Below are 12,015 nucleotides of genomic sequence, written 5' to 3'. Positions count from 1 at the left end.
CCTTCTCTCTTAGCCTAACTCTGAGCATTCTTCAGAGCTCTCTGATTGGCTCTTGATTTTTTGTGTCCTCACTGTCTCTGCCCATAGAGAACTTTGCTACTCTCAGCATCCCAACTGCTACATTTCTGGATGTTTCCTACATCTCCATTTCATTTCATTTTCTCTCATTTTCAAGGCTTTAAAGTCTACCTATAACATATTTGCTATTATGTACTAGGTATACTTATTATATATTAATCTTTGTGACAAAATACTATTAAATCTGTTTTATAGATGAAGAAACTTGGGTTTGGAGGGATGACACAACTACATAGGGACCCAGAGCCAGTAATTATTGAAGGCATTACATGAAGTCACTGGACTTGATTATTCCCTGACTCCTCACACACAAAACCTAGAAATAATGTAAGCGTTAGGAAGTATGAAGCTTTATTTCTGTTACAGTTGACTCTGATGTTGGGCTATTTTCTGTACCTGTATTTCATCATTTAGAAAATGAGTTATTTAGGATTTGAGATAGAAATCTAGGGTTGCTTACAGGATAGGATCTGTCAGCTAGTTCTGTACTTCCAAGAGCCAGGGCTGTTCTCTACTTAGATATATTAATAGAATTATCCTACCATGCACGTGCTCCTTTTATTTGGTTAGGATTTAAATACTAAATCAGTGGATTTTATATAGGAGATAAATTATTCCCTCCTCAAATAATGTAAATTTTTTTGTCTTAATGTGTTTGCATTCTGTTAAGGTTAATTTTTGTCCATTGACTTAATGATTTTTAAACAACTGTACAGAATTCATTTGTTTAAAAGAATTTCTTTCTTAAGCTTTATGTATATAACCCAGAAAGACATGAGTTGGTTCACTTCTTTCTCAATTATTTTAAGTCTATAACCATTGTATCTGTCTTATGTAATAACTTTATAGTATTAATGTGTTTTTAATCATGGCTGAAGAACAATTTTGATGTTATTATCTTAACCTTACAGTGGGATATATTCATTAGTAAAGAAATGTAATGAAGACTTTAGAATAGTCTACATTTTATCTCTAAGTATATTATTATATTCATTTTTTTAACACACATTCTAAAGTGGGGTCTGATTTTTACCTTGGATATGCTCTGTATAAAGGTGGCTTTTCTAACCTATATATAAAATGATGTTTATTTTGTTTTAAATAAAAAGCTAAGACTTTATTGGATAATTATATCAATTTAAAAGGCTAATTTCGTTTTCTAATGTAAGGGTAATTTTATCGCCAGAAAGTATAAAAAATAAAGTACTTTTTCAATTGTCATTTATCCAATTTGGATTATATACAACTATTATTTCAGGAGATTTATTTAAAACAATTTTATGTACAATATTTCAATTTATTTTTTTCTTTTTGTTGCAGGAGCTAGAGTTAATGCCAAAGACAGCAAATGGTTGACACCTTTACACAGAGCAGTTGCATCTTGTAGTGAGGTATGAAATTTCTCTTAGTAAATATATTGTATATGAAAACATTAAATAGGCATGCCTGTAAATCCATATTCAAATGCTATGTTTTCAAAACAAGGGAAAGCTACTGACATACCTAGACTGGTCATTTTACTTTAGAATTTGTACAAACCAAGTTAATCGTTTCATTTCTTCTTTTGTTTATAAGGCCTTTTGCAGTCTGAAATGGCAGAGAATAGGAAACCCTATCTCTGTTCCTTCTACAAGAGAAATCATTTTTCTGTCCTACCTAATCTTCCTCAAGGCTTTTCTCTACTGATTTACAGTAGTCTGTTACAAAGATTTCACTGATTGTGATCAAGAAATAATTTCATCAGTATATAATAATTAACTGAAATGCTACTTAGCTAAACACTGAAATTAGTTTCAAAACCATTACTGGATTACACATTTTACCAGTTAAAAATATAAAACTTTAAAATGTGTGAGAAGGATTACAAGGAAGAATAGTTTCTTCTTGTTTATAGCCCTGTATGTTGTTTGCTTGTCAAGATAACTGACACTTTTAGAAAATGTTTATTATTTGCAGAGTATCTTTGTATTTTTCGTATCTTTTAGTCCTGAGGACATCTTTGTAAGATAAATATCTTGAGGAAACTATGTAGTTAATGATTCATGAAAAACTACTCAGCTGGTAAATGATAGAGAGGGGACAAAAACCTGGATCTTCTCTTATTTTTTTCCCCTGTCATTTTACTTTATAAAGTGTATTTGGTGCTTTTCGAAAATGCATTGTGTCCAAAGCACCCCTTTTGCCTGCTTTACAATAGTTGTAGCTTGTTGCAAAGCTTCAAAAATAATTTAAAATACAAAAGCATGTGATAGTATAAGGTTGTTTTCATCTAGTATTTCTTTAGTTATTCAAATTGTGAGGTTAAGAAAGGAACTCCTAAGTGTAGCTACTGCTTCTGTCTATCATGGGACTATGTAATTCAGGAGAAGTAAAGGGAACTCTAACTAGAGCCTCAGGAGAAACTATGGAGCTTCTGCCTCTTTGTCCTTCTTTGTAGTCTTCATTGTGAACCACATTTTGAACCCTGAGTAAGAGCTGGGCAAGTGAAGAGTCACAAAGGTGAAATGTGACTGGGAAGGATTATAAACCCTCTAATTAACAGAGGCAATGTATTAGCTGTAGCCTCCTAGTTAGGAGAAGAAGGGAGGGGTGCAGTTGAACACACAACCTAACTCTGAACTGGGTCCTTGATGTGCTATAGTTTATGAACTTACGGAACTTACATTTGGAGACACTGGCTTCAGTTATTACTTGTAACTTTTCAGTTGTGTGATGTTGGGCAAGTCTAGGAATTATAAAAACTAAGACATAGTAGCCAAAATACTTTGAATTTTGAAAATCCATTTTAATGCTATTAATTTTGTGGTTAGCTTTCCATAAAGATGTTTCTTTTTAATAAAACCAGTTAAGATAAACATTACTGTTACTGGAACATATTAATGTTAGCCATACCTATGCATTTTTTATTAAGACTCGGGATTGTGGCTACTGAAATAATGTAGTTTACCAGATTAAGTCATAAGAAGGTACACTTTTTATATTTGCAGAAGTTGTAAAACAGACCAAAAATTATTAAAGAAAAATTAATGTTGGAGGAAGATGGCAAATTCTGCCAGAGACTTAACTCCTAATTTTTAAAAAAAGTATGTATTCAGCCTGAATTTAAGGGCATGTTGTAAGTCAGAAAGCAAATAATCCTAGTAAGTTTCTTAATTCTGCTCTTCAATCTAAAAATTACAAGGCAGAGCACTAAACAAAAATACAACCAAGAACTCTCAGAGAGTCCACTTCACTCTCCTGCTACCTCCCCTGGAGCAGGTGCTGGTATCCACAGCTGCAGGACCTGAAGACAGATCACATCACAGGACTCTACAGACACTCCCCAGTACCAGCCCAGAGGCTAGTAGCTCCACTGGGTGGCTAGACCCAGAAGAACAAAAACAATCACTACAGTTTGGCTCTCAGGAAGCCCCATTCCTAGGGGAAGTGAGAGAACACCAGATCAAGGGAGCACCCCATGGAACAAAAGAATTTGAACAGCAGTCCTTGAATCCCAGATCTTTCCCTCTGACATAGTCTACCAAAGTTAGAAGGAATCAGAAAAACAGTTCTGGTGATATGACAAACAAGGTTATTTAACACCCCCAAAATATCATACTAGCTCACCAGCAGTGGATCCAAACCAAGAAAAAATCTGTGAATTGCCAGAAGTAGTCAGAAGGTCAATTATTAAGCTAATTAATGAGGCACCAGAGAAAGGTGAAGTCCAACTTAAATAAATTAAAAACATAATATAGGGTATGAAAGGAAAATTCTTCAGTGAAATAGCATAAATAAAAAACAGCCACAACTTTTGGAAGTCAGGGACAAACTTAGAGAAATGCAAAATGCACCAGAAAGTCTCAGCTGTCGAATCTAACAAACAGAAGAACTGCAGACAGACCTCAAAGATGGCTTTTGAATTAACCCAATCTGTCAAAGACAAAGAAAAAATAATTTTTTAAAAAATGAACAAAGCCGCCAAGAAGTTTGGGACTTTGTTAAATATCCAAACCTAAGAATATTTGGTGTTCCTGAGAAGAGAAATCTAAAAGTTTGGAAAACATATTTGAGGGAGTAATTGAGGAAAACATTCCCAGCCTTGCCTAGAGATCTAGACCTCTAAATACAAGAAGCTCAAAGAACACGTGGCAAATTCATCACAAAAAGGATATCACCTAGGCAAATAGTCTTCAGGTTATCTAAAGTCAAGATGAAAGAATCTTCAGAACTATGAGGCAAAAGCATCAGGTAACCTATAAAGGAACACCTATCAGATTAACAGCAGATTTCTCAGCAGAAACCCTACAAAGCTAGAAGGGATTGGGGTCCTATTTTTAGCCTCCTAAACAAAACAATTCTCAGCCAAGATATCTAGCTAAACTATGCATCATAAATGAAGGAAGGGATACAGTCTTTTCCAGACATACAAATTCTGAGAGAATTCACCATTACCAAGAACTGCTAAAAGGAGCTCTAAATCTTGAAAGAAATCCTTGAAATACTCCACAATAAAACCTCCTTAAAGCATAAATCTTACAGGACCTATATAAAAATAATACAATTTTTTTTATAACGGGTATTCAGGCAACAGGCAACAAATAGCATGATGAATAGAATAGTACCTCACATCTTAATACTAACACTGAATATAAATGACCTAAATACTCCACTTCAAACAACTAAAAGATACAGAATGCCAGGATGCATAAGAATTCACCAACCAAGTTTCTCTTGTCTTCGGAGACTCACCTAACACGTAAGGACTCACAGAAACTTAAGGTAAAGGGATAGAAAAAGATATTCCATGCAAATAGACAACAAAAGTGACCAGGAGTTGCTGTTTTTATATCAGACAAAACACACTTTAAAGCAAAGCAGTTAAAGCAAAGCGGGACATTATAGAATGATAAAAGGACTAGTCCAGCAGGAAAATATAACAGTTCTAAATATATATGCTTCTAAAACTGGAGCTCCCAAATTTATAAAACAATAACTGCTAATCCTAAGAAATGAGATAGCAACATAATAATAGTGGGAGACTTTGATACTCCACTGACAGCACTAGACAGGTCATCAAAACAGGAAGTTGGCTGGGCGTGGTGGCCCACGCTTGTAATCCCGCACTTTGGGAGGCCAATGCAGGCGGATCATAAGGTCAGGAGATCGAGGCCATCCTGACCAACATGGTGAAACCCGGTCTCTAATTTAAAAAATATATATATATATAAAAATTAGCTGGGCGTGGTGATTCACTCCTGTAGTCCCAGCTTCTCTGGAGGCTGAAGCAAGAAAATCGCTTGAACCCAAGAGGCAGAGGCTGCAGTGCTCCGAGAGCATGCCACTACACTCCAGCTTGGTGACAAAACAAGACTCTGTCTCAAAAAAAGCAGAAAGTCAACTAAGAAACAGTGGACCTAAACCATACCCTACGACAAATGGACTTGACAGATATTTACACAACAGTTTACCCAACAACTGCAGAATATACATTCTATTCATCAGCACATGAAATGTTCTGCAAGATAGACCATATGATAGGCCACACAACAAGTCTCAGTAAACTTAAGAAAACCCAAATTATGTCAAGAACTCTGTCAGACCATAGTGGAATAAAATTGGAAGTGAATTCCATAAGGAAGCCACAAAATCATGCAAATACATGGAAATTAAATATACCTGCTCCTGAATGATCATTGGGTCAAGGAAATCAAGATGGAAATTGAAACATTCTTTGAACTGAACGATAATAGTGACACAGCCTATCAAAACCTCTGGGATATAGCAAAAGTAGTGCTAAGAGGAAAGTTTATATCACTAAATGCCTACATCAAAATCTGAAAGAGCTCAAATAGACAATCTAAGAGAAACAAGAACTATCCAAATGCAAACCCAACAGAAGAAAAGAAATAATGAAGATCAGAGCAAAACTAAATAAAATTGAAACAAACGAACAAAAACAGGAAAGATAAATGAAACAAAATACTGGTTCTTTGAAAAGATAAATAACATTGATAGACTATTAGCAAGATTAATCAAGAAAGGAAAAGACAAGATCCAATTAAGCTCAATTAGAAATGAAATAGGAGATATTACAACTGAGACTACAGAAATTTAAAAGATTATCCAAGGCTAATATGAACACCTTTACTCGCATAAACTAGAAAAACTAGAGGAGATGAATAAATTCATGGAAATATACAACCCTCCTAAACTAGGAAGATAGAGACTCTCTGAACAGATCAGTAATAAGCAACAAGATTGAAATGGTAATGCCAACCAAAATGCCAACCAAAAAAAAAGCCTAGGACCAGATGGGTTCACAGCTGAATTCTATCAAACATTCAAAGAAGAATTGGTATCAGTCCTACGGACACTATTCCAAAAGATAGAGAAAGAGGAAATCCTCCCTACATTATTCTGTGAAGCCAGTATCACCCTAATACCAAAACCAGGGAAGGACATAACAAAACTGCAGACCAATATCCCTGATGAGCATAGAAGCGGAAGTCCTCAACAAAATACTAGCAAACCAAATCCAACAGCATATCAAAAAGATAATCCACCATGATCAGGTGGGTTTCATACCAGGAATGCATGGATGGTTTAACATTCCTAAGTCAGTAAATGTGATACACCACATAAACAGAATTAAAAGCAAATATCATATGATCAACTCAATAGATGCAGAAAAAGCACTTGACAAAATCCAGCATCCTTTTATGATTAAAATTCTCAGCAAAATCAGCATAGAAGGGGCATACCTTAAGGTAACAGAAGCCATCTGTGACAAACCCACATCTATGACAAATCCAACATTTTACTGAATGGAGAAAAGTTGAAAGCATTCCTTTTGAGAGCTAGAACAAGACAAGGATGCCCACTTTCACCCCTTCTATTCATAATAGTACTGGAAGTCCTTGCCAGAGACATCAGACAAGAGAAAGAAAGAAAGGGCATCCAAATCAGTAAAGAGGAAGTCAAACTGTCACTGTTTGCTGATGATATGATCATATACCTAGAAAACCCTAAAGACTTGTTCAAAACGCTCCTAGAACTGGTAAATGAATTTAGCAAAGTTTCAGGATACAAAATTAATGTACACAAATCAGTAGTTCTGCAGTACACTAATAGTGACCAAGTTGAGAATCAAATCAAGAACCCATTCCCTTTCATAGTAGCTGCAGAAAAAATGTAAAATAGGAATATACCTAACCAAGGCGGTGGAAGACCTCTACAAGGAAAACTAAACAACAATATTGAAAGACATCGTAAACAACACAAACAGAAACACATCCCATGCTCATTGGGTGCATAGAATTAGTGGTGTGAAAATGACCATACTGTCAAAGCAATCTACAAATTGAATTCCCATCAAAATACCATCGTCATGCTTCACACAACTAGGAAAAAAAAAATCCTAAAATTCGTATGGAATCAAAAAGGAGCCTGCATAGCCAAAGCAAAACTAAGCAAAAAAAAAAATCCAGAGGCATCACATTACATGACTTCAAACCATACCATAAGGCGATAGTCACTAAAACAGCATGGTACTGTTATAAAAATAGGCACGTAGAGCAGTGGAACAGAAATAGAACCTAGAAATAAAGCCAGATACTTACAGCCAACTGATCTTCAACAAAGCAAACAAAAGCAGTGGAATGGTGCTGGGATAATTGCCAAGCCACATGTGGAAGAATGAAACTATATAGTCATCTCTCACCTTATACAAAAATTAACTGAAGATAGTCAAAGACTTAAATCTAAGACCTGAAACCATAAAGATTCTAGAAGATAACATCAGAAAAAACCCTTCTAGACATTGGCTTAGGCAAAGACTTGTGACCAAGAATCCAAAAGCAGATGCAACAAAAACAAAGATAAATAGATGGGACTTAATTAAGCTGAGAAGCTTCTGCACAGCAAAAGAAAATGATCAGCAGCATTAACAAACAACCCACACAGTAGGAGAAAATCTTTGGAATCTATACACCTAACAAAGGTCTAATATCCAAAATCTACAAGGAACTAAAATCAGCAAGAAAAAAAATCCCATAAGAAAAGTGAGCTAAGGACATGAATAGACACTTCTCAAAAGAAGATATACAAAGGGCCAACAAAAATGGAAAAATAATCAACATCACTAATTATCAGGGAAATGTTAAAACCACAAAGTGATACCCTTACTCCTGCAAGAATGACCATAGTCAAAAAATAATAGTGTTGGTTTGGATGCAGTGAAAAGGGAACACTTTTACACGGTTGGTGGGAATGTAAACTAGTACAACCTGTGGAAAACAGTATGGAAATTCCTTAAAGAACGAAATCTACCATTTGATCCAGCAATCACACTACTAGGTGGGAAAAGAAGTCATTTTAAGAAAAAGATACTGGTACATACATGTTTATGGCAGAATAATTTGCCACTGTAAAAATATGGAACCAGCCCAAATGTGCATCAGTTAACACCTGGATAAAGAAAATGTGGTATTGGCCAGGCACAGTGGCTCACGCCTGTAATCTCGTACTTTGGGAGGCCAAGGTGGTTGGATCACCTGAGGTTGGGAGTTCAAGACCAGCCTTGCCAACATGGTGAAAATATGAAATACAAAAATACTAAATTTACAAAAAATACACACACACAAAAATAAGCCAGGCATGGTGGTGCATGCCTGTAGTTCCAGAGGCTGAGGCAGGAGAATTGCTTGAACCTGGGAGGCAGAGGTTATCAGTGAGCCAGGATCATGCTGTTGCACTCCAGCCTGGGCGACAAGAACGAAATTCTACCTCAAAAAAAAAAAGAAAGAAAAGAAAAAGAAATAACTAAAAATTACAAGGCTATGTGTAGTATTGATAACTCTTTTGCAGGATTATGAGAAACAGCTATAAAAATGTGGCTGTTCCAAAAAGATACAACTTCTGTAAACACTGAGTTTCATTTTTCTTTTGAAAAAAATCTCCTAATTGGTAAAACTGCTAGAAAACCTAGTCAAGAGTATCACTTTCACCATTGTTCTTTTATTTATTTTCATTACATCCTGAGAGCAAAAGTAGTGATACTTATACGTTTAACAGAAAATATAGCTATGGCCACAGAGAGATATGTAAAGAGATGGGTTTTTTAAATCTTAGATAGCTTTTGGTTTATATTTTTGGGATACCATGGGGGAACTAAATCCTACGCATGCTGATTGGAGTGACTGTTTTCTAAATTATCCTAAGGACAGTATAGCTAGCATAGTGGTAGGTGCATAGGAGAGAATTTAATTTAGCACATACAGTAGGGCTTAATTCTCTGACTGAACCTAGGTTAAGACTGCTTCAAGTTAAATATCCCAGACTCCCCAACTCTTCTTCAGTGACTTGGTTTCCATACCTCCTTCTGCTAGCTGGCTGCCTCAGTCTGTCTCCACTACTATGATTGTGACTGTCATTCCTTAAGAGTACCATGTGGTTCAGCTCTGTGTAAGTGCTGCATATTTTTCTGAATAAATGGATATCCAAGTAGTAGGAGTGTTTTTTAGGAGGTGTGTGTGTTTCTGAAAGCCATATCACACTACTGGAGGGCATACAACTTATTTTTTAACCTAATCAGGAATTAATGTTTTTGGTCTGTCAAGATAACTGAGTTTAAATTCTATTATCACATGAGATATTGTTTGGTATTTCTGAGGTTTGTGTTTATTTGCAAATATGTTAAGCCCTTGTTTTTCCTGTGCTTGCCTTCAAATCAATGGTAAGAATTGCTTAAAAAAAAAAAAAAAAGATAGAACCAAAAGCGAAAACTGGTACTGTGGAGCCTCTTCTATACTGACCCCATGATAATAAATACTCTTTGAGTACAGTTGTTTAATCTTTAGTCATTATCCCATATTTCATAATCTCATTTGAATTAATGTCATGGAATATTTACTTGGCTTTAAAAAAAAATCAAGTTACACTAGCAGCACTTCTTACACATATCCTCTAATAACTGAAAATTTAGATTACTGTGATAATATTTTTGTTAATAAAATCATCTGTGCCCTTGGTTATCCCCACATTATTTTCTGTGTGCTTATGATATGCTGATAATATGATGTAGAATTATACTAAGGTATGACATCAGGCTCTTTGATTTGTAGTTCTAGAAATTCACCTCTTTTTTAATGTCTCCAGCCTTTAGGGATTTTCTTCAGCTTTCTCTGAGTTTTTTAAAGATCACTGCTGTTATGATCTGGCATGTATTACTCTGAGTAGGAAATAGTGGACTCGGTTCACACCTTGATCTGTCTTGATACTCTGGTGTCTTAATTGCTGTGTTTATTGTCTTCTTTAGGTTCCCACTTACCTACTGTCACCTACTATGAACCAGATTTATTCTTGCTTTTTAGTGAAACAAAAAAGTAGATTTGATTTTCCTGTTATTACTAATGTAACATAAGTATTTCCCAAACTTTCCAGAAGCTTTAATGTTTATATTGTGAGTTCCAAAATGAAATAAGGCAAGGCTGACATCTCTAGTATTCTGTGTTTGCCCAGTTTATCCAATTACAAATTCTTCATTTTAATTTTAAGTTATTTGTTACATTCACTAACATACCTACTAACATTTCCCAATATAGTGTTAGTTTTAGAACCCCCAAATCACAATGTACTCTTCTTAGAGGTTAGGATCAGAAATCTTGATAGTGCTTATACCTTGTTTTTAATAATTTTGTGAGTATTCTTATATGTGCTCTTTCTATATTCCTTTTTAAATTGAAGTATAACTTAGATTTAAAATGTATGGTTTTTTTAGTGTACACCCTTAAGACTTGCCAAATGTATACACCTGTGTAACCTTTATCCCATTCAAGAAATAGCGATTTCTATTACCCCAGCAGGTTCCCTTATGTTCCTTTTCAGTCAGTCTTCCCTGTCTCCAGAGGCAACCATTATTCTTATTTCTCTCAGCATAATTTCCCTATTCTAGAACTTTATAAAAATTGAATCATACAATATGTATTCTTTTGTCATGACCTCTTGTTCAGCATTTTTGATATTTATCCATGTTTCATGCATTATTGGTTTATTTTTATTGCTGAGTATGTAGTACAGATGTACTGTTTGTTTATGTGTTTTTCTATTGATGGACATTTGCATTTCTGGTTTTTGGTGGTTAGGAACAAAACTGCTATGAGCATTCTTAGATGAATTTTTTTTAAGTTTCTTTTGGATAAATCACTGTTGTGGAATTGTAGAGTCATAGGCCTCCGTATATCTTTGATTAGCTGGCTGACTTCCTTAGCAATATGATATATAACTGGGCATCATTTCAGTCTTTTGCCAACCCTATTAAGTACTGGTGCTATTTCCATGTTTCAAACAGTTCTGACTACTTTTTATTTCAGAGGCCTAAAAAAGGCTGTGGGTGATTCATAACTAATAGTATTTTGTTGAGTCTTCCTTGATGCTCTGTATATTTATAGCTATTTTCACTTTCTAACACTTCTCATGTACATTAGTTTATTGTGCTTTATACCATACTTGAAAAGAGTGGTAGGCAGATGTTATTTCCCCCAACCCCATCTCCTTTACAGGTAAGAACATTTAGGGTTAGTTTTATAGAACTTCAGTAGTATACCTTGTAAATAGTAGAATTGAGATGAGAACCCAGATTCTTTTCTGGTTTTGGTACTTTTCATTTTCATATGTAATTTGGCATCCATTTACCAAAATATAGGATTATCGCTGAAAGGAGAAAAATTTTGCTAAGTTTAGCTCTGATTGTGCTGCTTAATGTTGATGGCATACTGAATTCCTTGGAATCCTGCCATGAGTCCAATTTATAGAGGTAGTGTTGTGAGGTTTTCCATGTGCTTCTGGGAGATAAACCCCTTGGACAGTAGACTCTTATATTACCTTAACTTTCTCTCTAAGCAGCACTGCAAAAACAGCCTTGCATATGTTATGTCTTTTTTTTTTTTTTTCCCCAGT

At 35.1% G+C, this 12,015-nt stretch overlaps 1 protein-coding gene across 15 annotated transcripts in view; it reads left to right on the top strand.

Moving 5' to 3' along the window:
* The window catches only part of ANKRD28 (ankyrin repeat domain 28), a 198,113-nt gene that overhangs the window by 114,598 nt on the left and 71,500 nt on the right, over positions 1-12,015 (top strand). For 10 of the 15 annotated variants that reach the window (XR_004262917.1, XR_004262928.1, XM_032258975.1 and 7 more), the window contains one exon: positions 1,399-1,469. The exons of the other annotated variants lie outside the window; for them this stretch is intronic. Coding sequence is in view for 6 of the 10 variants with exons in the window: in XM_032258975.1 (XP_032114866.1) it covers positions 1,399-1,469 (71 nt within the window). In the remaining 4 variants the exon portion in view is untranslated. The remainder of the gene's footprint in view (positions 1-1,398; positions 1,470-12,015) is intronic. 15 annotated transcript variants of the gene reach the window in all.

This window comes from Sapajus apella, unplaced genomic scaffold (genome assembly GCF_009761245.1).
Source record: "Sapajus apella isolate SASKATOON/1434 unplaced genomic scaffold, GSC_monkey_1.0 scaffold4, whole genome shotgun sequence".
NCBI lineage: Eukaryota > Metazoa > Chordata > Mammalia > Primates > Cebidae > Sapajus > Sapajus apella.
This window is presented reverse-complemented; position numbering and strand designations above follow the sequence as displayed.